Source organism: Pomacea canaliculata, linkage group LG13 (assembly GCF_003073045.1).
Source record: "Pomacea canaliculata isolate SZHN2017 linkage group LG13, ASM307304v1, whole genome shotgun sequence".
NCBI classification, from domain to species: Eukaryota; Metazoa; Mollusca; class Gastropoda; order Architaenioglossa; family Ampullariidae; genus Pomacea; species Pomacea canaliculata.
The window spans coordinates 16,601,474-16,627,608 of record NC_037602.1 but is presented as its reverse complement, the minus strand read 5'-3'; the positions used below and the strand labels follow the sequence as shown (position 1 = coordinate 16,627,608).

The following is a 26,135-nucleotide window of genomic DNA, read 5'->3' as shown; positions in this document are numbered from 1 at the left end:
TGGTTTACCCTGATTCCCTCCCTTGACCCCCCGTGACCGTCACCCATATTATCCTCTTGACCTTACGCGACCTCACCCTCAGGTTACCGTTGAATGTCACGGCACGCGGACGGCTGCGCGGAGATTGCTGCCGCACATTTGGCACCACCTCTGAGTTCTGCTCCAAGTAGATTCAAGTGGGCGCGGTCCGGTAGTTCTCTTGACCGGCATGCGGAACCCAGTGTAGTCAGGACTTGTACCCTGGCAACAGGCTTGGGCTCTTTGCCTGTCCCAAACCAGCATGCCTGTCGCTTTAGAGACGTCGGCAGCTGAGTGAAGGTGTAGTTCACCGCCTGCGCAGAGTTGCTGACCGTCAGCTATAGGTCTGGGCCGAGTGAACCAGGGTTCTATAAAACTGTCAGGTCTGGGGGTCGTTTATTCATGGAAAACATGGTAGCGGTCTTGTTTCTCGTAACCACCTACTAGGTGACTCCATTCTCACGTAAGGCCTCCACTGTTCATTAAGAATGAATGGGCGCCTGGTGCGTTCTCTGCACGAATGTCGGCCAATTGTTTAGCCCGCACATTTTAAGGCCGCCGGATGACGGTGAATCACGAGAGCCATCCCTCATACGGGTGGACTGTTTAACTTGAAATATTCTCCTGTGAGAGATTGTAACAGGCAATGCACAGTAAGGTCACTCTATGTGATTGTGTCTGCTTTCTCGTCTGACTGTCCGTCCGATAATCTCTTTACCTTGATGACAGGCGGTGATGACGTTTTCTCAGGACAGTCCGCAACGGTGCACTTGCGTGACGTCACAGGCTCGGGCCCCTGGCACTCCACTCTAGGCACTTTGACCTCCTTGCCCTCCACGGGTTCATTGACACAACGGGCAGTGCGTTTCTGTGTACCCACCCCACAGGTTTTCGAGCACTGCGGGTGTCAGAGGGAAAAGAAAAAAAAAAAAAGAGAAAAAGGTTATTCCTACCGGTAAGTATACTCGTGCAAACAATCGCGTACCCGTACTTTAGCATCTATCATCGTCTACCACTCTACCCTCTTGTCAATTTACAGCATACCCGTCATCATAAATGGTAGGTAAGCAAGTTGCTTGATTATCATCTCTCTGCAGTGGCCGCCTCAATCATTTAGATTATCTTTTAACTCAGTTCAGACTACTCAAGACCAGTTAGTATTAAATGATTTTTTTTTTTTAATCAGAGAAATCGGACACCAACTAATTTCTACATTTCCTTGCTTAGTAAATTTCTCTCCCAAAACATCCATCTCGCAAATATTACTCATTAGTTGTTGAAAGAGACAAAATTAATCTCATCTCAGTCAGTCTAGTAACCAATGAACAGATGCTAGCTACACCCTCTGACCTCCGTCCAGGGTCCGGTCACCCAGCGAGGCCTGGACAGTAAGTGAGCGCTTGCAAAGTTTTCTTCGTCCGCGGGGGTCAGGGCACCGGAAGTCATCCAAAAACAAACGAACACACGCCCCCCCTTACTTTCTTCCTGTTACCACATCCCGAGCGCATCTCAGCATCACTCCTGCCGCACAAGCTTTGCTTGCAAGGGTCCGTTAGTCACACTTGCGCCTGCTGGTAAAGTTACTGCTGGATGTGATGAGCGATCTGGCAGACCTTATTAAAGTCACGAATAGCTCTAAGCGCGGAGGTAATGGGTGATTATCTTCAGTTATTTCCAGCGCATACAAGCGGGCATCTGTCACAGACCTAATCTCTCGCTGCTATCAAAGTTTTATGTTGTTTAATAATAAAAGTATGAATTGAGGAGAAAACTTCTTGAGCAGTTGAAGGTATCAAAAATTAAAATCGTTCATGTCTGGATTTTTTAGTATGTATAAATTAATCCGGAGAGTGAAGAAGAAAGTGGCAATACAACACAGTTCCCTCTCATTTGTTTTTATTTATGTCTGCTGCGTGTTGCTTTTGACAAACGTACACACCCGCCAAACTGTGAACAGATACGCACCTGTCGCTCACGCATGTATACTAGAATCCAGTTTTAGAATCAAGTGAAAAAAAAAGCCACACATTTTAAATGGTCATTACACCCTTATAACTGAAAACCAGGGTCCAGTTTCTTGAACAAGCGCATCTTCCGTGCAGCGCCTTAAATTTCGGCTGCGAAAGTAGACTGTGGTGGATGGGGGAGGTTAGGACGAGGGAAGAGGGGTCTTGCAGGAGGAGGCGAGACGAGAGAGGAAAGTTCCCGGATGGAGACGAGAGAGTATGAGAGGGAGTTGCGGCTCCCCGTTGTTCTCTTCACTGTGTGATGTTCAGGGAGATGACCTTCTGGGGCCGTAGTTATGGAGTCGTTTCCCTGTGGGCAAAATGGGAAACGGGGGAAACCCTGTCTTATTACCGAACTACAAGATTGTGTCCAGACCAAGTTGCGCCCTACTTTCTGGTGTCTTACACAGAGGTACTTTTGCCGCGCCTTGCTTGTACAGGGCTGGGTTAAAACCATTTGGCGGGGTTTTTTTGTTTTCTCTACTGTGTCGCTCTGTGTCTTTTACCTTTTTCTTTTCCGCTCGCTTTTTCTTCCCGAAGGAAATGGGGTAACAAGGTGCGAAATTTTTTTGTTTCATTGTTTAAAAAAAATTTGTGTATGTCAAGAGGTTTTCTACTCCTTTAATGATTGTCAATTTCTTTTTCACTTCAGCCTGGGAGAGGACCAGGGCACTGTTGTTGGCAGTTGCTAACATGATGACGGCGGGTCTTTGCGCAGGTGAGAACGAACACTGCGTCGGGACGAAGACCACCTGGTTTTTTCTCGGAGGGACAGTGATTTTGCTCTGCGTTTACCGTGCGCAAATGCCAGCACTCTATGACGTGAACGGACCACACTTTTCACGCCGCTTAACTGTTGTTATTATTTTGGACTCTCTCTTGTTTGTTGTTGGCTGTTTCTTTTTGTTGCTTTTTTTTTTCTCTTCCAATCCATGTGTTTTGTTGTATTATGTATGGTATTTGTAACATTGTTTCCTTTTTTTGATCTTTTTTTGTTCTTTGGTTTGTTGTGTTGTTTGTTGTGTTTCTTTTTTTCTTGTTTATATCAACGTAGCCAAAGCAAACCTCGGTTAATGTAAACTCTCCCGTTGCTCACTTTCTAACCCTGCAGTAAAAGAGTTTTACCTCCGGCACAAGTGCGGCTGCTTTACTCTGAGAGAAGCCTTCTTGATGCCACCGGAAGTTGAGATCTGCAGACTGTTTTCACTGGGATTCGCAGGTGGGAGGTCACCTCTAACGAAGGGCCATGGGGGGGCCCCCCCACTTCTCTGATGCGTGGTAGGCTTTCCACCTACAAAATGAAAAGTTAAAACTATATTATGTTGCTAAAGCTGTCGATTGAACTTGCATTTCACAAGCTCTCTTCGTGTCCTAAAGTTTGTATGAGCACTGGAGTTGGATAAGCTGTACACACTCTCCATTTATACCGGGTATTGCGGAGATGGAGAGACATGTAAAAGACGTATTTAACCAATTATGTGTACAAGTGTTTGTACGGAAGGTGTTTGTTGGTAGCTCTTACGTGTGGTGGGCGAGTGCATGTAAATATTATCTCGATTGCGCACTGTATAATCGCAAACGGAGATAACCTAAGGGAAATAAACTTACATACAAATACGATTAATAGTATTGTGTCGTTTGTTCAACTATCCTAGGTGAAGAGGTCTACGAGAGCATTGATGTGTGCTGCAGCGTGGTCATCTCGCCTGGTTCCGCTCGTTTTGCCTTTGCACGAGTCACGTCACGTGTGCGGAAGGCCGAGTTGCGCCACACGTGACCTTGCCTTCGGCTCCATCACCATCTGGTTATCTGTCGGTTAGAAATAAATAATATACCCATTGCACTCTATAGAGATTTGCTCCCCTTTAGCACAACTGAAAGCAGAAGCAAACCTGCTTTTTTAAACTGTTCGCGAACAATGTCTATGTTTTAGTCATTTGCATCATGTGCAATACCTGCGCAAAATGAAAAAGTAGTACGTTTAAATGCTCAATGTAAGTAAAAACAAGAGATCTCACCAAAAAAGAGCGTCAACAAAACAATTTTGTGCCATAATTATAGAACTCAGGCAATGCATTCTTTTCTTTCCCACATCAGACCACTGACATTCAGTGGGTGAAGAAACATTGAGATGATGTTAACAGAATTAAGATTTGTTTACCCACAAGCGAATTTAAGCAGAAAAATAGGAATTAAAAATGAAACTAATAAAAGAAAACTACTGCAACTCACGTGGGAATTTCGGGTATCTGGTCATTCATTATTTCTCGCAAGTCGCCTTCCAGAGCTCCGGAAGTGGGGCTCGTGATTGAGACAACGATATGAGATTGAGCTGTGTCAAAAATTCTCGTAGAGACCAGTAGTAACAGCTTAACATTTTCTTTCAAATCACTTAAATATAAGTACACTGTTGTTATATCGCCTGAGCAATAATACAATTATACACAGACAGAGAAAAGATGACAAAGGAAACACAAACAAAATAGGCAGCCGACGAAACTATAGAGAAAGAGGACTGTCGAGTCCAGGAGAATGAAAAGGAAAAAAGAAGAAGCTGTGAATGTGAACGCATTCTTGTTTGTTAAGGACATAGCTGTGCGCACCCTGCCGCTATTTGAGCATGGGAAAAAGAGCATCTCAGGTTGTTTGTCTTGACTCTTGCCAGTAAATGACAGACTGACTGTTCACTGTTGCTTCATTTGCGATACACCTGGCGGGTTGCCCCGTCTTTTGTCTGCGCAAAAACCCCTTTGTGATGTTGAAATAACTAATATTATGAATGTTCATGTTTCAATCCAGCATGCTGTCTTCTACTAAAGCCTATACTTTAGCCAGAGGCCAGCGTGTGTTATTCTAACTTTATAACTTAAAAATGTCCGGGCACTTACACTAAAATATGTATGTCATTACTTGACAAACAGACCAACAAACACAGCTCCGTAGATAAAAACATACATAGATATGTCTTCCTCTCACATGTGTCACTAATCACTGTGTACACGACATACACGTGCTTCACTGTTAACCCTGTAACATGCATGCACATGCCCTCATAGCCTATCGATTTTTGGAAATGTTATGCTGCTGGGTTTATTGTTATCGGTTTTTCTGTGTCAGACTGTATGTCACAATGATTAACAGAATTAAAACGGAAATACGTCACACACACAAGCATACACGCTTGGACACGCTGCACACACGTGGCACAGGAATATGAGACAAGCCGGGACACCGCACACACGCACACACCAACACACACACGACAAAAACACACATCGTGTACACAGGCATGCCAGCCGGGACATTCGCACGCTCGTTGCTCACGCCGGGACACGCATACACGCACACACCCAAGCATGCACCCCGGAGCGACAACACGAACAATAGCCAGGTATAGAATGATTACGCACATTGGCTGAGCTCCTGCATGCACTTTTGGGACGTACAGGTTAAAAAGATTGTGTAGTGTAATTGGCAATAACTCTGCAGCAGAGAAAAACAGAAATTTTGTATTCAAGCAATGATATACTAAGTGCTGTTATTCGTTAGATTGGCATTTTTCTGAGCTTGGTTAAGAAAAAAAATGTGAAAGGTGCTGTTGTTCAAAGTTATTAAATGTGGATTAGAGATGAGATAACTTAAGCTGTGTTCCTTACTACACACGAGCACACGGGTCCACTTTGCTTTCAGCTTCCACGTGGTTGGTGACTGCTGAATCCTCCTGCTCTGGGAGGAGAGCGGATTGTCCATTCCTCCCAGCATCCCACATAGTCCACAGTCTGATAGAGCAAGAATGTTGTCGCATCGTTCTGAATGCAACAAGAAATTTGGTATAGAAGGTTTATTTAACAGTGGCTTCTTTAGATTTAGGTCATCTTCTGATCGTTCTCATATTTTTAATTTTTTAAAATGACGTGTCAAACATTTGCGATGCTTTTGCCATGGGAGACTGCGTGCGGCGTCAGAAGCTAAATCGCAAAGCCGAATCTTGCACGTGGCAACTTGATAACTTGCAAAGGTGAGAAAGGTTCAGCTGAGTGTGTCACAACGCTACACTGTTCTGACTGCTACCCCACCAACATGATGCTATCAGGACCGGTCGTGAGTCTCGCTGGCACGCAGGGTTCCCTCGAGGCACCGTTGTATCCGACAGCTGGCACGTGCTGGACGCTGGTCTGTTCTGTGAAGAACACACATCAAGGCGGGGATTTTCCAAGCTTCGTCACACCGGCTTTACCAATGTTGCTGGCGGGTACTTGGATAAGTCATCCTTGGACCACCGCAGCACTTTTCGCATCACCGTTTGGGTCCAAGTGGGTGACGGACAAACCTGAATAAAATCCAGAACAAATCGTCTAGTAACTTTACCTTCATGTAGGGTAACAATCCGGAAAATTACCTGTCAAAGACCTGAAGATCTTTCAAACAAGTCAGAAAATAAAACTATGAAATCAAAATTCACAAAACGTCCATAATTAATTTTAGCAACGATGACGAAGTGAAAACATTTTGTTTTTAATTATGACCTCTCATGTCAGCCTAACACCTGACTTTTGTTGCTGACATTGTCCGCGGGACTACTCCTGGACAACATTTTAAGGTCGTGGGACTACGTTCACCTTTCTACGTGCCTGGAACACCTTGTCCGTTGGATTGTCTCTTTCAAATACATTTTCTACAGGACAGTACCTTTAGTATACGATACTTTTTTTAATTGGTGTACATATTGGGGCACATTTAGACTACATTCTCCGTGAGACGCCCTCTAAGCTCTGTAAAGGCATTGTCAGTAGACATCTTCATGAAATTAGCAGTCACAAAATATAGATAGTAACAGTGGATCTTTTCATGTAAGTGTGTATAGTACCTGTGGATGGCAAAGTCTGTACTGAACAGCTTCGCGTGGCAGTCACTGTCATCTTGTCCACATGACTGCACGCGGCGAGAGACTCCAGTCCCGCATGACCTGCTGCACGGGCTCCACTCACTCCAGCTGCTCCTCGGGTGGGACGAGTCTGCTGTCGCCATGACTACCTGTGATGAAACAGAAGCTCAACGATGACACTTTTGATAACATGCACTATCCCCGTTCTGACCGACCAACTTTTTCATGCGTAAAAAGACAAAGCGAACGCGTGCACACACACAAACACACGAAAGCCATGAACTATGCATTGCGGAGTTTTTGTAGAAAGTATAACACAGTAATACTCATAAAAGCACAAACCATTTTAAAATAAAAATATATTATTTATGATAGCTATGTGTGTGCGTGTGTAAAAGCCAAAGGCCGCAAACCTCATCAAATATATGCCTAGCAACAAGATTCCTAGCGACTACAAAAGTCTACTAAAACCTAACCGCAAACAGAAGACAGGCGACGGCGGGTTCATGAGCAGGTCAGGAAGTCCATCAACCAACAGGTTAACGGCTTTCAGGCCGCTTTATCGCCTCTTTCTTTTCATCATTATCGCTGCACTCTCCCTCCATTATCAAGCGATCCCGATGTAAACAATTTGTCTTTTAGTCCCCTTGATGCCGCGAGAAGCACACAGCTGCTTCTGTAAACAAATGCCGACCTGCCTTCATTCGCAGTGTAGGAAACGTGGCCAGGACAGCTTACAGTTCTAAGGGTTCGCGAAGATTCGACCCAGAATTTGTTTGTGACCCTCGCGACCTTTTCACCTTCTTCACGTCTTATAAAGGCGCGGTGACCTAGCCTTATATGCCTAGCAACCGCAGAGCTGTGTTAACCTCGTCAAAGCATCTGCATTCTTGTAAACAATTTTCACTTTCATGAGGTCCATTAAGTATATTTCTTAGATGCCCTCCTTTACGCTGACCTTTGTCAATTCCATGGCATCTTATATCTACAGTTTCTTCTCTACATTTATTAATTTTGTGTTTTCGCAAAAAACGATGAACGATAACAGTACCGATTTCAGCTAATGGTGGGGATAGGGGTAAGCCAAGAGAAATTGAGACAATTTAAAATATTTGCACACGGAGAGCTCCTCCGTCAGTCGAACACTGTGGTAAAGAAGACGTCTAATGAGGTGTTCAACAAGCAAATTGGCAATCAAGCACCTTGCTGACCTCATTAGTCGTTACGGCAACCAATGTGATGAGGGAATGAAAAGTTTCAAGATGGTGTTAATTCTTGGACAAAGTTGTGTTTATAATCGAAGGACTCGGAAGAGGACACGACACAGGTTCAGCCCTATAGAAGGCATGCAGTACATCCCTGGCATGCGCAGGCATCACGTGATCATATGACGTCACATTGGTGGCCATGCTCTGTCGCTAAAGACAGTATACTGGAAGCTGAGAGAGATCCAGAAGGTCCATGCAGCAAGATGCTGCAAAGGTTTAGTCTGCAATTCGTCAGTTCTCTGTTTATTTTGTCAAAAGATGTTCGCCTGTTACTATCGCAGCGAACGATTTCCAAACTGTCACCATAAATTCTTTTTACTAGCATGATAGTCTTGGCCACGGAAACAATGGCTAACTGCTAATAACAAGAGACACTCCAACTTTATTCACTTATTTTACGAGTTTATTTCTTTCTTTGTTTAATGAGCGTTGTGGAGATATCGCTTACGAGGCTAGTCCAAGTGCTTTGATGCTGAGTCTGACTCACACTATCCCTATTGTTAAGAGAGAGAGCACCAGCCTCTGCTCATTCATCTTCCCGCAGGTCGTACCTCCTCAATCCAGAAGTAGACAAAGATAAAGGGAGTGGAAGTTACCTGAGACTTCAAAAGACAAGTAAAGGGTGAGGGCAGGCGCAATAAGCGCAACCACTGCTACAGCAGAAGGAAGGCGGGAAGAACACAGATGACCAAACGGTTACAAGTTATCGATGAAACAAAGCACGCGCGTGTAATAGTGTTCGTTGTGTGTATGTGTGTGTGTTAGCTGAGAATTACGAAGTTTGAGGTCAACGGTCTTTAATTGGAAAAAAAGTAGCTTATCATAGCAACTGTGCATCAAGAGACAGCTGGCATCGTTACTACGAGGTTTGTAGTGTGTATAGTCACAGCTTTTCAACAACATTCCTTGTCGACTCTGATCCACGTAACTAACGAAGACTGCTCTGTGAACAGCATAAAATTTTTCTGTTTTGCATTTTGCAAAAAGAAAATCAGAACTGGTTTGCGGGGATGTTGACAGCATTTTGAATACATTTTTTCTCATAATAAATAGTACACAGAAAATACCAAAACAAAGAATGTGAAAAAAAAACCTAAGCGTTGAGCCTTTACTACTCTTGAAAAGATGTAAAGTCCTCCACACAAGTGGACGCAAAATCCTTACCAACAACTGCAACACGACAACAACATGTAAAACAATTAAACTTCTCCTTACCACTAGGAAGACATAAGTCGTTGTGCTATCCATGCTGCAGTATCCGCCGTCGTTTCTGTTTCCAGGACAGGGGCAGTAACAAAACAAAAACCACCGGTGACCTCCTCGTTCGTCAATCGTCAGTGATGCAAAGGTAGATCGTAAGGACACGGAGCCTGGCAGCGGGCGTGTCACTGCTCCACAGATGCTCGGAGGCCATTCAGGTATCTCTTACCCTGATAACACACGTGCATTTGCACGGGTTGAAGAGCACTCTACACCATGACACAAAGATCCTGATGATGTGAAGAGACCCGAGCACAGGGTTTGAGAGGTGGGTTGGCAATCTTCTGTTACCAGTGACCCTGGACCCGTTGTTTTGCTCGTCTGCACTGCGAGTGAAGTAGCATGGTCACCCGTGGCCACCAGAAAAGAGAACAGGACTTGGGGGTCAATGGAGGAGGGACCGGAGTGAGTGAAGCATCAAGGGGAGAGAGAGGAGGAAAGCATGTAAAATGAAACAGGGTTGATGGTGGGAGGAGCTTCTCGTTCGACCCATTAGTGACTGGTGGCAAGCGCAAAGCCCCCTTTACCCTGCCTGGTGGAGGGCGGCCCCAGGATACAGCAAACCGCCGGCCCGCCGCCTGGTCGTTTGAACCTGTGGCAGTATGCATGAAGGTGTCGTACGCCTCCACCCTTAACCCCCGACGATAGGAACTTTCTGAACTCGTTCCTGAAGTGATACAGAAAGTGAGGTGTCAGAGGTCACCTTTCTATTCTTCCTCTTTACTACTTACATTCTTAGCATTCCAGACATTTTTTAACCCCTGATTATGTGGGTGATGTTAGGTTCCTGGTTTGCGTCGTACGAGCGTTAATGATCCACGAGTGTCGGGAGAATCTGTTATACACTGTGCGCACACATTACGAGTTCCCTCCCCTGCTTATCAGTGCATGCCCTGCCTGCCACAAACAATTTCTATCGCGATTATTTCCCCTCGACTTTAACACTGACTGCACCTTTTCTCCTTACGTTAAGCATTTTATACACACGACAAACTAATTAAACACAAACCAAACCTGTCACATCTGCACCACAGATGTTGAGTTCATTTTACAACACCTCCCCCACCACCACCATCTTTCTTTCCTCTATTCCGTTAGCGGGGTACGTCGGAAGCTGGGGAACTGGCACATAAGTATTTTATTAGGGACTAAAACCAGGCAGCGAAGGAGATTTTCGTTAGTTTTCTTGGGTGTTACAGCTTGTTTGAGCGTGTCACGTGACTCTATGCTTTGTACACCACCCGTGTTCTCAGACCCACGGGTAAACAAATAAGGTACATAAAACCACCCTCGGGTATACATGGTTAGAGAAGATATAAAGCTCCGCCATCCTACATCCAACTATTCTGCGTAAGCATATAGACTAACAACACTTAGCAGGATGAGATGTATAGTTCCCCCACCCTGTAACATCAATGCAGACAAATAAGATACCCAACCTCGCAACCCTGCATAATTTTGTTAATGCAAAAAATACAATGCCTATGATGGCGAATGTAATGTGTGATGTCTACGTCTGTATCTATATTTGTATGCTTGAATAATAGTATCAGACAGCATCCTTGCATGCCCTCTTCTTTACTTCTAGGAAAAGAGGTAATGACCAAAGGGGCGATAACACATCTGTTCTCACCCTATCCGCTCGCTGGCTCATAGAGAAAGGGAGACAACTTTTCAAAGGCAGGGCAAGCACTTTAGATAAATGACTGCAAAAAATTTTAATTACAATGCTTTAGTAAAATAATTAAAGTTAACTAGACTGAGGGCATGGTCGAGTGTAAAGGCAGAACAAATCTTAGTCTGTCTTAAAACCTCGCATCTAAATATCCCGGATGTAAGTGTGCAAGATGTGTTGTGCACACCCTTAGTGCGTTTTATCTGTGTGTCTGCTTGTATGTCTGGGCGAGCAAGTGCAGATTCCAAAACTTCCTTTCTCTTTCACTATGTATCATTTTCCCGTATCTCACTTCAGGAGTCTGCCCGAACCACAGTATCATGACCCCAAGACACCTCCCCGTGGGTGTCCAACTCAAGACAAGAGATACTTGATCGTTTCGATCCTCCTGAATTATATGTGCGCGCCCGCCACTCCTCCAGGAATTCAGAAGAAAGCTTCCAGAAGGCGCAACACTCGCCCTTATAATGCAAACAAATCTTCGGTTAGATTCTGGTGGCGACGGAGGACGCGGTTCAAGTTCCCTCGGGTTCTCGATGTCTGACAGATGATCAGGCGTATGAGAAACTGAAATAAACACTTCTTCATCGCATTCTTTGGCGAGGGAATCAGATAATTGGGCATCAACGTCAGGGCGGGACTAGACCTCCTTCAGGTCGCAAAGAATTAAGTTTCAAACGATTAACCCATTCATGATGGAAAGCCAGGGAGGGTGAGCCTGTGTTATTTCACTCTAGGCTTGCCTCATCCCTTGCTTTGTTAGTCCCTGCACCTTGGCATGGGAACAAGCAGCAGACACGTATTTAACTTACACAGTCCCTGAAGACTTTCGGTGAGATAAGAGACAATGTAGAGACTTGTCATCACATAGACATACTGGTAGTCAAAAGTCTGCAATTTCGCTTATCGTCAGTTTAGTTTACCCTATTATTATTGAAATCTGAAGGTATATTTTAAAGTTGAAAAATATTTATTAGCAACAGGCAGTGATTAACATACCAGGAGGACACCTATAACCATTTGAAGATACTTCTTGTTCCTAATCACCCCCAGTGGAGCACTGAGCCGCAACAATATGAAGACACACCTGAGGATTTTAAATTCGATACCTGTGATCGTTTGCCCAATGGTGCAGGTGTGCATCTCGTCAGCTGATTATTTCGCACACCAGTGTGAAAGTTTAAAAAAATTCTCAGCTGGTTTTTTATTTGTGAAGACTTCGATCAGAAGAAGGGTATGAGTGTTCTAGTTTTTCCTTTATCTATCTTGTTAGTTATCACAGAAATTTGTATACAACTGTTTCATTCTACAGAAGCAAAACTAATCATGAGCTGAGTTTTATCCTCTTTTATTGTGACCAGACAACGACGATAACGGCGGTGGGGGCAGAAGTGTCGGACAAGAGTCACGTGGCCGGAGGGAGGATGCTACAGAGAGATGCCAGACGCGAACTCTTTGTATTTCCCCCACTGCAGGGTCACATTTCCGCAGACCGAGGTCATGGCCTGGGGGTACCATGCAGCTAGGATGCAGGTCCTCCCCTTGCGTACCCGACAAAAGGGTAGTGGGGCGCACACAGGGAGGCTGGAGGTAGTGTCGAGCTGTAACCTTTGCATGCAAAAAGGAACAGCAGTGCCGCTCGTGGTCGTTAACCCTCATCGCCAACGCTGCAGGCCGCTTTGTAGGTCAACCTGAAACCTCCATCTTCCGGAGAGTGAGTGAACGAAAGTGAGAGAGAGAAGAGGGAGGAAGAAAGAGACTTCTCTTTGTTACGTGCTTCGTTTTCTTGTTTGACGTGTTTTCTTCATTATTTTTTCGTGCATTTTAGTCTTCCTTTTCCTTCTTCCCCTTTGTTCTTATTTCTTTGTAATCCTTGTTCACTTGTCTTAGCTTTCTTCTCTTGTCTATGTGTTTTCACTGTCATCTTTTTTCCGACAGCGTAGACTACGTCCTCTGTACGTCCGCAGGCGGCCGTGGATGGCCAGTGGCTGCTGACGCCAGATGCCGACAAGGAGAAGAGATATAATCCCGAGCTGTTCGCAGCTCAAACAAACGCTTCTCTTTGGTCCTGGGGAATCCAATCTCGGGGGTCCGACTGCCACCTTCGTGTCACGAATTACAACTCGTCAAGCTTCCGCACGAGTCACGACGCACACGCCGACGAAACGGGAGTCGCGTGTCGCCTCTCACGCGCGTGACGAAACTGGTTCTCTTTTGAAGTTCGCCGACACGGGATACCGGACCAGGTGATCACACCTGAGTCTGGCGGGTTCTCTTTCCTCCAACACCACACCACACCCCGCACCCGCACCCACACGCCTCCCAACCTCCAACCCTGTGGTCCTCTCACGTTTTTCAACTCAAACCATAAAATGTTTCACGAGAGAGCAAGATCGACCGACGTCTCCTTTGCAGTTACATGACCGTTGTTTAGAAAATGTAACTACCGACGATTGGTTGTTTACTATCCTGAACACTAGTCACTTCCAGGAGGTGCTTGAAATAAACAGTCTTCGTTATATAAGTTCAGGGGAAATATTTCGACGATTTAATTATTTTTCGGGAGAACTGCTTCGCGTTTAGCATGTCTTCGGTATGTTCCAAGATGGCTTTTGCTGCAGGTGTGTTGGTCCTACTTCAGTCGAAGGTTTTGCGAGTCAAGTCCTTTGTCAATGGAGATCATGAGCTTCATAACTGACATAATCGCTGTACCGGAGTCTAACTAAATAGTAAATACTGCCAGCCGTGCACAGTCAGATGTTACAGAAATTCAGACTGACGATGGCGCTTTCTGCTAGCATCTGAGAATCTCACTTACAGTTTCCACAGCAACCTCTGAGTTCCGGCAGCAACATATCAAGACAGAGGATGGGATAGATTGTATGAATAATTAACTCACACGGGATAGCCATTGTGTTATTGTTTAATGGATTAAAGTTTATTGATTATTGTAATGATTATTTTTATTGTAAGGATTGCAGTCTTTCCAAATAAATTGGGAGGAACTTCTGGCAACATATATTTTCTCTCACACGGCTTCTATAGACAACACGTCCGCGTGTTATGTTGCGTTCATGTCTTTCTTAAAAAGCATCATGAGCTTCCCATTGGGTCGAGATTATAAAATTAACTTTATGTTATTATTGTTATTATTGTTATTATTACCATTAACGCACACAAAACATTTCTTGTGAATGAGTAACACACACAGGATAGCCATTTGACTGAGTACATCTCACGCGTGATCCTGCACGTGTTTTGTACGAAGGTTTCTGTACATGTCAGGGTACAATTAAAAAGAGTGGACAGGTAGCTTTTACCAAGGAAAGGGGTGGACCGAATGTCAACACCTTTTATAGTCAAGGTCGATTTCACGGTGAAGTCGGGTAACGACTTTGCATGCTCCTGGTAATGAACATAAAAACGGCATCCCACTCCAAGCCTCCGGTCTCCTCCCAGACTAGTTTTTAACAGGTCCGGCTCTAGCCGATACCAGGCCTTCTCCACAAACATCCTTTCAGTAACCCTTTTTTGTTTCCCTTGTAAGCAAACACTTAAGGAGGAAACACTAAGTGGCAGACCGCTTCTTGGCGGGGGAAGCCTTAGCCTCCCCCTACCCCCCACCCGACATACACACTTTTGCAATCCACTCCCTTTTTTTGTAGGTTCGCATCCACCATGAGCTATAAACCTCCGTGTACGATTCCTACCTTTGTCTGCTGCAAGGTTTTATTTTTGTAAAGTTGACCTTTGCCCCTCTTCACTTCGTCCCGTACCCCCTTCTCTTTCCTTTCTCTCGTTGTGTCTGCACGTGCGTGTGTGTGCGTGTGTGTGTGTGCCTGCCTTCTGTTCCCTCCCATGTGTCTGGGGTTCACAACCTCTATGGCAGATTACAAAACACTAATGTGCCCCGACAGGAATATCACGGTGCAATTTCCGAGATAAAAGCCTACACAAATCAAGCAGACTTCTGGGTAGCTTCACACGTGATTGTGCGCGTGTCTTCTCAGCAACAAGCCAGGACTGTCCTGTCTATTGTCCTGGGAACCCGTCACGTGGTGTGGTAATGGGAGCCGCTGTGTTCTGCCGGCAAGTGTTCTGGGCAGCCACGCTTGGTTTCATCAGTTCATCCGAACAGCAACTCGACTGTAGCCGGAAGCACTTGATGCAGCCAATCAGCGAGCTTCACCGTCAGTAGATGCTCTTTCTATTGACTGGCTTTCAGTGAACCTTGGTGGTTCTCTGCCCCACTAGAGGATACCAAATATTTTGTAACATACTCACATGAAATGTATAGTTCTCCCTTTGTTGACATCACTGTACATCTCTACGTAAAATGCACACAAAATAAGACTGCACACAGTGTTTCATGGCCGGCATGGGTGTTAGGAGACGCTCATGAAAATGGCTCCAGAGCCCTCGCAAGATTGCGGCGATCACGTGACAGCTAAGTCTGTAGTGATCTCGCCTCGAGATGTGCAATTAGACCCTGAATGTTCATACCCATGATTAATATTTACCTCATGCAACACACACTCACCGGGGGCGGCATCTCCTGAAGGGAAATGTGAGACTAGCAGGAAGCTCTGTTTGATAACATTCACAGCGTCTTATGAAACTCTTCATTGTCGTTTCTTGAACAAGATGTCAGAATAACCTCATTAAGAAACGGAGACAGAAAATAAAAAGAGTTAAATAGGGAAGAAAGGCAATAAATCCATTGTGGCACCATCTAGTAGTTCTAGAAGGTAAATGCGAGCACGCGAATGCATACACACACAATAAGAGATCGGTGAGAGACCCTCTCACACCCATTTTTTGAGGGCGCGACTAAACAAGGTCACTTCCGGCGCGGCAGAGCAGACTTGTTCTAAAACTAACATCAAACCCCACCATCAGCACACAGACACACAAAAGCCTCGCTCCACTGAGATAACTGGCACTCTACAGGCCCTGTATCCACCCACTTTTATTACCACCCAGCCCCTGTCACTCCAGCAAACCAAGAGGGCGCGTAATGCTGTGTTCAAACTCCTATCTTTCATTTTTCTCCCTGTTCTTTTGTGGTTTTCTTTCATTTCACCTTTTTGTTTTGTTTTGTTTTGATTATTGATAGTTTTGTACTTCTTTTATGTTTTTTCCTCGTTGTTTGATGTTTTTTTCCCGTTGCTTGATGTTTTTGTTTTCATGCTCGGTGAGTATTCCTTTTTTTCGTCTTTGATATTTATTTTTCTTCTTTATGGCTTTTTTTCCTTTATGATTTTTTTCTTTATTTGTTTTAGATTTTTTATTGCCTTATTTCTTTTTTATTTGTGTGTGTGAGTTGGCTGAGAGTTACAAAGTTTAAGGTCCACAGTCTTTAATAGGAAAAAAAAAGCAACTTAGCCACTGTGCATCAAGGGAAGGTGGTTTGTGGGGATTTGCAAGCCAACATTTAATGATGGAAAAGGTCGCTCACTCTAGTTCTACTCACTTTAAACTCACACAGACACGGAATCTCCAAGACTCAAGAATCTCTCATTGACAAAGACCACGCAGTGCTCTGTTCAACGCCGGCCTGTTTGGAAAACCCCAAAGACTTGTTTCACCGCCTTTCTTTGTCACTAATGGCCATTTAACACTTTCAAGTCCAGACACTGTCTTATCTCTTTCTGATCTCTCCCGCACCCTCTGTAGCTCCCGAGTTCACAGCTGTGAGGCTGTGTACACAGGAAGAAGACAGCAACTTTCGCGAATATATAACAAGCTTTCGGGTCTGTCTGAGTTAGAAAGGAGTCAATAATAACAGGATGAAAACATGAATGTCACTTTAACTTCCGTCATACTAGGTTTTTAAACAAACAGAAATATTTACGTCTCTATCCATGACAAAGGATGTAGTCCCATAGTCTAGCTGCCTTAGAGACAGATGTAACAGGTTCATCGTCTCTAGACCGCGGAATGTGAACAAGGGAGGTCACACATACCATTACCAACCCCCTTCTCCGTTAAATCAGTTGTCACTGATGCTGCACGAGGGATTCATCTCGCCCTCCAAACTAGACCCCACCGAATGCTCCTCTGTAAGAGATTGTGCTTCCCTGACCTACGTGTGATCCCTGTGTCTACGGATCCAATCCAGGACTTAAAGGTCCAGAAGAGTGTAAAATGTCTTCAAATCACCAAGCTGAACACAGTGCGATATACTAATAATAATATAACTGAGAGTAAACAACCCTCTTTCCACTACGCCATCACTTTTCTCGATAGTTTTTTTAAATGACAAGATGTATCCTGTGTTGTCACGAATACCCACAAAGTGGCCTATGTATTACATCCGAGCTTTACTACTGGCTTTACGTTCCAAATGGATTTTAAAAAATTTCTTTGAATAATGATTTTTATACCTCGGTATCCTCCTCAAAGCCAAAGAGAGAGGAAGGGAAGATGTTCAGCTAGTCTTGGGGAAATCTCGTACTCACCTCTATTCTTAGTCTCGACATTAAAAAAAAAAATTCCTAACTATTGAAGAACTTTAACTCACTCCTTTTGTCCTATCGAAATACTTCAAGGTAACTCTAGAACAGTAAATAATTTTTTAAAGTATACAATAATTTCAAAATAAAGCCCAGATGTTGGTCAGCACCCAGTAATTGATGCTGAGATCCTACTAAACTTGGCATTGCACTAATGTCAGGGTAGAGTTAAAAGTAGAAACTGAAACAAGGAAGCATTCTTGTGGATGGTGGGCTACAATTGCCATCGAATGTTTGGAGCGTACAGTCATCCCTAGCTATTTGCGAACGCATTTTTGCAGGACTGTACCCCCTAACTCAGGTCCGTTGTGCTCCCCCATCTTCAGGCCCTCCCATCCTCCTCCTTTCTGACAACTTCGGTCCGGACAGGCCACGGGACGAGTTGGTGTTTGCTTGGGGCAAGCGTGTGCTGCTGCGGCTCTCGAGGTTGTTGTCGCACGATTGAGGATGGCAAGAAAAGGTCATTGTCTCCTTGCCTCGGCATTATTCTCTGCCAACTTCGAACCATTATCTTTAAGCAGTCGGTCCCCTGTCTATCTTTTATTCTCTGCTTTTCACCTACGTGACAAAAGTTTGATAAATGTAGAGGTCACAGTTAAAACGGGATTTAATGTCCATGCAGATACAGAACGCTCGTGATTGGCTGCTAAACAAGAAAACAAAGAAAAAAAAGTAAGTAAATAAGGACTACAGAAACAAGAGAAAGGTATAAAGTCTCTTTCGAACTTCTTTGCATTTGGTCAGTTCCAGACTAAGAGGTTGCTTCTGATATTTTACGACTTCGCAATCAGTGGTCATGCGAGCTGGATGCTAAGCCTAGTATCAGCTAAAAGTTCTTAAACAAATTAGCTGTTTTTGACTGTTAGCCGCTAACAGTTTTTTTAGCTCGTTTTTGCATCTGGCCCCAAAGCTGTTAAAAGGAAAAGCAAGTCTAATGGCATTAATGGCTTCTGTTACAGATCCGTGAAAATGCCCTCAGGACATCTTTTTTTTTCATCGGAAAGAAACGAAATCCTGTTTTTTTAAACATACTCGTATTCTGGTGCGCACTTAGAAATGAATCTTGATAATCTGGAACATTTTGGTTTAAAAGAAATGCACATTTCAATCCTGATATCTTTGTAACGAAATGCTTTAAAAGATAATATACTGCACCCTTTTTGAAAGCCTGAGTAAGCCTGTGTGGGTGTGTGTGGAAGTCTGTGTCCGCGCCCTCGCCAAATTATGTATTCCGGTTTTGCAAGGGTCCAATCCAACGGCTTCAATGACACAGTCGCAACATTTTTCAGTCACTGACCTCAGACCACCGTGAGAACTGATGTAAATTTAAGGGTATTCAGGGAACTGATGTAGGAAAAAGATGGGATGAGGGAGAGAAGTTGAAACATGACTCCCAATCTGGAAATCAGTCTCAGTTTCAACCTCTTTGTTCTAGCTCAAGAACTCCGCATAAAGAACACTCTCTCCACCACAAGATAAAAAGTTCTTCCTGCATTCCAAAGCCAAAGATGGCCTAGGGGCAGAAAAGGCTAAGCGACATCTTTGAGAGCCAGGAGGGCTGCATGGCATGTTTTTCTGTCAACGGGAACCTGCCTCCAGCATTGCGTGCATGGTGGGTGGTGGTTGCTTCTTGCTGACAGATGCTTCTGCTGTTCTGCTGTTGAGGAAGGTCTGGGCGATCTGACTGATGCTATGAGGACTGGTTGTCAGATGGCGGTGTTTTCCTTATCAATGTGTGCAGGTCATCGTAACCTGAGTGGTCAGGACTCCGGCCTCAGCCTCGTTTTCAACAACAGGCAGGAGATGAAAATGTGCTACGTGCAATGACAGCTATCGCTTCACGAAGATAGAGATTGAGACAGACAGACAGACAGCTTAATACCAAAACTGGTAAATTATGTAAATCAATCAATAAATCAAGCAATATTAGTCAATACCTGAAACAGAAAAGAAACCACGAGCACGATCTGGACGAGTAGCAGTGCCACGGTAAACAATAATATAAACACAAAGTGGGATGCAATATTTATAATGACTGGGTGAAGCTCAGTACGAATATTCCTCTTGCATTTTCGAAATGTACGCTTGCAACCATCACGATGGACAAAAGTATGTAAGCAACAAGACGTGAGGATAGTGCATGAATACGGCGACGTTGTCAAGGCTACAGCCAATGGGAGAGCTGCAATATATGTTATATAAGGAGGCATACTGAGACACAATTATCATTCATGTTTAAAAACCTAATAATTATTTTTAAAAGTTGTACCCCATTCGTCCTTTGAAGTGATGACTGAGACGACTGTTAAGAATGAAGGAGAGCTATGTAAAAAAAGATCATCCCCTAAAATCACAAAGGACGAATGTGATGAATGAACACGGACTTATATCACTGTACTGCTTGCAGACGATTTTTTTCCTGTTGGCTACTAGAACGAGGCTATAGTCAGTACGAAGTTTGCGGCTTTGTGAACGACAATGACTGTCAGAAGTCGGCGAGATTTAACAACAATCAGGAGGTTGCTCCTACTTCCGCGAGTAGGATGCCACACAGCAAGAGACAAATGTTTCGATTTAGGGTTGGAGTTGTTTACGCTTCTGCTGGCAGGTGTGTCGACAGAGACGAGTGGCGAGCAGCTGTCATTATGTTATGGGCCGGTTAATGTAAAAGCTTCAACCCATCGAAAGCCTATATTTTTTCAAGACACTTTGAAGAAAAGTGCATTAAAATGTAATGGTTTTACTGTTTTTGCTCACTTTAAGCATAATAAGGTGTACAAGGACAGCCAAGCCAAGTTACCCATACAAACAGATTTCACATAAGCGATAGACCAGAGTGATGCATGAGAACATCTTTGATCGCCATATTAATTTTCTTTTCAAACAATGAATAATTCCATTAGTAAGATTTCAAACTGATTAATTAAGTAATTTTGTGTTCTAAATAGGCAAGAACTTGGTTAATAGTGAGACACAGCAATCACTTACGGTAATTATATTGTTAACATCAAAAGTCTCGTTGCGGTCCATTTTCGGTCTGTTTTGATCGTCTTCGCGGATATGTAACAGCGGATAGCTTCGCAAGAGGCTAAGCGTTAGTCTCGGTAGACAGTCATCAGTCCATCTATACACTTCCATGGAATGATACACGAAGTCAATAAAGTGCATATGCTTCAAGTAGATAAATTGAAACGGAGCGTGATTTTCCAACCTTCTATTTTAGTTTACCTTTACTGCGTGTTTAATTGAAGTCTCCTTGTTTGGAAGTGCTGACTGTAAGAGAGGAAGACAGAGAGTAGCAGGAAGTCATGAAATACAGGCATGGCTCGCTACAAGGCTCGGCATCTTCAGACGTCTGTTCGCAAAAGATAAGATGCAAGAGCACAATCTGGGGCTGTATTGAGGCAAGAAGATAACAAGGTGATGGGTGGATGGCTAAAAAGTAGGGGCAACCAAGTTAGCTTTGAGTTCCCACGAGCATCGTGACCTTAATGTGACATCCGGGTAATTTTACTTAACCTTGCTGTTAGGCTAAAAGGTTTACAAACAGGATGGAGGGGTGGAGATTTAAAAAGGGTTTTTTTAATGAATACGAAATATAGCAAGGGTGCCAATTAAATGAGAATTTATACATCTATTTATGGTGTTTAGGCTACGGACAGAATAATGAATGACGCGCAGGCGCGGTGCATGACAGACAGAGAGATAAATGAACGAGCGTGTAAGGGGAGGGTTATGAAGAAAAGTGGGCTTCGTTGGATCAGGTACATCTTAGGTCCATCCACAGACAGGGGAAGGGGTAGGGTAAGGGGGGATAATTGCGTGCCTCAGAGTTTTCGTTGTTAGCTTTAGCCAGTTAAGGAACTAGGTTATGATGAACTAATTTATGTGCGTGTAGATACAATAGTGTATGGACTTACGTTTTCAATGGCTATTCACAACAAAATGTCCAGTAGCGGCTGTGTGGGTGAGAAAGGAAAGGGGAACAATTACACAAAACATGCTTTACATGTAACGGGTAAAGGGAGATAACTTTTCTTGCTGTAAGGAGAGACGAGAAAAAAGTCTCCCAAGACAACAAGTGCAAATAAAAGGCACTTATCACACCTTCCTGTACTGCTGTTGTAAAGGCGATAACGATTTCTGGGCAGCAAGTTTTAAGGCATTTCAAAAAAACTAAACAACAACAAAACAATAAAAGTTCTGTGCCAGGGAGAATAGATCAGCTGCAGTTTAGTAGAACGAGGGGCAAAGATCACGTGAAACAAATCAAAATCCGATTTACCCCCAAGAGGTTCCGCTTTGAAGGAAGCAGAGCGGATAATTTATTCAATGATAAGCATTACCAGCTTTCTTCACCTCTTCCGCTTACTTGCCCTTGTGGTCTGAAGTTGCCGCTTGGCAGAGCGGCGCGGCAAGCGACGGCAGACGATATCGCATGTGCTTCGCTTGGCGTCTGTTTTCAAACGCCGCCGCCGCCGCCGCCACCACCACCACCACTACCGCTTGTCGAGCAGCTGTTCTCTCTGGTGATGATGGTACCAATGGACAATAATTTATTTAGAAGACACACTCATTGGAACAGCAACGGGCTCACAGTTCTGACTAGAATGAGATGCCTGAACTAGGTACCCAATCTAAGGGAGCTGTTGTGAGCTTTACAACATCTGTAGACTGTTGTTGTTGCCGTTTGAACATCACTACATTATGACAAAAATGTTTACTCTTTTATCTGCCAAATGGTGGTGGTTTATTTTATGACTGGATGCAAAATAAATAGCAAACACCGGATGGAAACTACACTACCCAAGCTGCTGGGAAACAGTTGAAAAAGGCAAGACTTGTTGTCAACACAAGAAGGAAGTGGCAGACACGGCAGCCTTATCAGTGCAAATGTCTCCCGCCTGATTCAGAAGATGCATTCTGTAGGATTTTATGTATCACATTAGGTAAGCTCTGTTAAATCAGATTAGTCATTAAAAACTTGTCTGAGCCAGAAAGGAGCCTTTAGGTTATCTGGGACTGTAGACCACCTACAAGTCTACCTTCAGTATAACAGTTGAGACTGAGAGTGAGACAGCTGATAACATGTCCTTATCAGTAAGGTTGTTTATCTTTAGCAACATGAAGCTTGACTCAACTTCTGCAATATTCTTTTTGCATGGCCAGCAGAAAAATCATTTCTCTCGCATGTTCTCTCAAGAAATTGGACAATTTGCAGAATTCAGCCAAAATGTTCTCAACCTGCCCTGTTTACCACATTGTTGGTGGCATTACATGACCAGTTGTTGGTCCTGCTACTGGGATAAACAAAATACTCCAGGGTTCAATAGTTGCAGCCACTGCTGATAAATATGAAAGAATTTGTATGCTTTAATATGTGAGTGTGCATGTCTTCTGCCTGAGATTGTACTGTTGCTGTTGATTAAAATATGTTCTTCTATAAAAACCTTACATCAATACATCATGCAACATATTTTGATGTCAGTCTGAAGTCTTGTGAAACAAAATTGAATACATTTGCTGAAATAAAGCTTAACAAGTTGAATTCGTTGAAACCATTTTTATCACTTAATTAAAATTAGTTACATCATTTTAAGTTTTTTTTTCTTTCAGGATGAAACTGTTTTCTATGTACCTATCTCTTTGCTTAATATTGACTCAAGAATCAGCTTGTTATACATGCTTAAACAATCCACTGTGGTTGAGATTAATGCGAAAAAAATATCCCCGACTTCCTTTCCCTACCAATAATATTAATAATCGGCAGTTTCCGTTCAAAAATTTTTTTTTTTTCAAAAAGCAGTGTGAACTCCCATAAAGTGAGGAGTAATCACAACAGCCTTAAATGTCAAAAGGACATTTCCTGTCATACACTGAGCACAGACAGCTTTTTACCGGCCACAAGATAAGATGGATGCTGAAGAGAGTTTTATTTTCTCAGACTTCTGTCTCTGCTGCAGGGTTATACCGATTTTTGTCGACACCTTTAACAGACGTAGTTATTCTTGTAACAGGAAACAGGTTAAATATAGAAAAGATAGAACTTGATCTTACCTATGAAAATAAATAAGTCTATGTTGAGTGGACGCTGAGAGGGAACGTGTTTCGTGTGCACTGATGGGCAATCTTCTTTCCACGCGATGCATATCATTTCGTTTTTAATGGTGTTGCCTGAATTTTTAATCATCATCCTTCACGTACTTTTTAGGAGCGTCTGCGGAAGTCTGTCTGAGTCTGATACCATCCATGCGTGGGCATGCACACGTGTGTGTGTGTGTGTGTTTTACAATGAGTTGCCTTACACATACAATAATAAGTTTGCGATATGGCAATAAATGCGCAGGCGCACACACACACTCACAGAGAAAGACAACAATAACATACTGTGCTTGCAAACAGATGTAGCCAACAGCTCTAAAGAAGCCATCCTTAGTTTCCTGATGTGTTACACGAGTATCATCAGTCAGTCACGTGATCTGAGGTTTAGTCCCAGCAATGTATACTTCGTTGTCCTTGTGTGTATACTCTTCTGTTATTTTACCTTTTAATTAACGCCAAGCAGAAAAACCATACAGTTGTTCAATTTTGTGTAGTCCTTTTGCTGCCAATCTGTCAGGACCTCTACATATCTTTTGTGAGTATTTTGCTAAAACTATTTGTGTTGTTATTATGAATACACACTAATAACTTGCGCGTGCATTTGTTTCTTAAGTTCATTTTTTTTTTAAAAATGTACTGTTTTAATAAGACATTGAAGACATCGTCCTAAGGGACATATTGGATACTTCACACTGCGTTTCTTGTCAGCTTGATTTGAGTTTACGTTTACTCGTGCGATTCTCTTCACTCTCTCCCAAAAAAGCCCATTCATGAAAACGGAAGTCGATTCCGACCTGAGGTGACCCCCTTAGATTTCGTTTTTCGTAACGTTTTCGAAAAGCCGGCAGGAAACTCGCAGTTAATGGCAAGCAAATCTGAAAAAATGAAACTTAAGTGGAATATCATGTCCCGCTGTCGTGCACCTTTCAATATCAACGCGACCTACCCTATAGCATTTCCCCACTGACAAACCTTTGTCTCTGTCAGAGGTCTTCAAATACTCATCCCCTCCCTGTTCCCTCAGCTGCTCCCCGTACACATCATACTATTGTCCCTAACAGTTATCCCCCTTTAGGTCACAAGCGGTTCCATCTTTCCAGCTCTGTGACATATCGGGAACATGGAAAATTTGACGAGCTGAACTTCTTTCTCTGAAGTCCGTCTAGCGGATCTGATTCACTAATGTCTGCAACCGCAAGCAGCGATCAGCGTTTATCTTTGACCTTTGCAGTGACAGTTATGACGAATATTGCAGTTTGTCATCAGTTTTCTTGTAATGATATTACAGGGAGAATGTCATGACCTGATACCAGGTCACAGAAGATTCTACTCTATTGGCAAAAATGTGTCAGATGGTTTTTTTTTTCGGCAATCAACGTATTAACCTCAGCAGTGTAATGGGATCACTAAGTCAGGCCTGAAGGTCAGAAATCTGTTGAATATGGCTACCTGACATCGGAGAACGAAGTTGCTTGGCAATTGGGTGGGGGTACTCTGTGGTGACAATGGATAACATTCTCATTCTTGTCTATTTGGAAGAGGGAAGGCTTCCCCTTTTGCCCCTAATTCCTATGCCACTGCTGTTCCTCCAAGGGTTAACAAAGGAAAGGCAGCGTAAACTCGCAAAACCTTCACATACAGAATCACTCTTTGTTATGTGCAATCTCTATTACTTCACTTTCGCAACCTCACGGTACTGTCTTTTATTATTTTACCCTCTCTCTCTCCATTGTGGCATGCACAAGGGGTTAAACATCTTGAAAGCCATCGTTCAAACAGAGCCAATAAGAAAAGATTCCCGTTTACGCCACCAAGAAAAATATTCCTGCTCCCTTGTGGGAGAAGAATAAATGTAAATAGTTACAGCAGGCAAAGTGCTGTGTCGAAACTTTTCAAAATGCTATTCCGGACATCAAACGGTAAACACTCGACAAACGATTCTACTCACCGCAAACAGAAGCAGCAACAGCCCTCGCTTTGCACATCCCGTCAGGCGACGCCGTCCCAGAATTCCTGCAAAGCGTCCAAGACAAAACACAGCTTGCAGACGATCCTGTCTCCCCATGATACCGTCCTTGGATCCTTGGCAACGAACAGCTGCTGCCTTCGATGACGATGCTGGCAATAGAATGTCCGTGGATAACATTAAATCGTTCAGACCTTCCAGCATCAGTTGACTGAACAGATTTGTGACGAGTGGCTGATGTCTTGATGTCTGCAGCTGGAATCACAGACGAATAATGTCTTCACACAAACGCAATAAGCTCTCTTTATTAATATTTCGCGAACACAAAGGGTATATTTGTAGATTATTTTTTCATCCTTTCGTATGTTTGTCCGAATATCGGACTGTTGGCTGAAAGCGAGATTCTGACAAGAACAGTTTGCTGATGTGAAGTGTTCCCA

General features: G+C 43.6%; 1 protein-coding gene and 1 long non-coding RNA gene across 2 annotated transcripts; both read right to left on the bottom strand.

Annotated features, from left to right (window-relative positions):
* Positions 1 to 268: 268 nt before the first annotated feature.
* Positions 269 to 1,436, bottom strand: LOC112554671. The gene is made up of 3 exons (XR_003097283.1): positions 1,369 to 1,436; positions 737 to 916; positions 269 to 332 (listed from the first exon to the last, which is right to left on the bottom strand). It is a non-coding gene; the product is annotated as an uncharacterized LOC112554671 (long non-coding RNA).
* Positions 1,437 to 6,320: 4,884 nt separating this feature from the next.
* On the bottom strand, positions 6,321 to 25,950 carry LOC112554488. The gene is made up of 3 exons (XM_025222270.1): positions 25,678 to 25,950; positions 6,892 to 7,058; positions 6,321 to 6,354 (listed from the first exon to the last, which is right to left on the bottom strand). Exons 1-3 carry the CDS (start codon positions 25,897 to 25,899, stop codon positions 6,321 to 6,323), a joined length of 423 nt encoding a protein of 140 aa, XP_025078055.1. The 5' UTR covers positions 25,900 to 25,950.
* Between the last annotated feature and the right edge of the window lie 185 nt (positions 25,951 to 26,135).

What these genes read in the sequence shown, in the direction of transcription:
- LOC112554488 (XM_025222270.1), bottom strand. Translation starts at nt 25,899, where the DNA reads ATGCTGGAAGGTCTGAACGATTTAATGTTATCCACGGACATTCTATTG. An exon ending in TGTTGCTGCTTCTGTTTGCG is followed by an intron (nt 7,059 to 25,677) that starts GTGAGTAGAATC and finishes GTTTCATCACAG; the next exon opens with GTAGTCATGGCGACAGCAGA. An exon ending in ACAGACTTTGCCATCCACAG is followed by an intron (nt 6,355 to 6,891) that starts GTACTATACACA and finishes GATTTTATTCAG; the next exon opens with GTTTGTCCGTCACCCACTTG.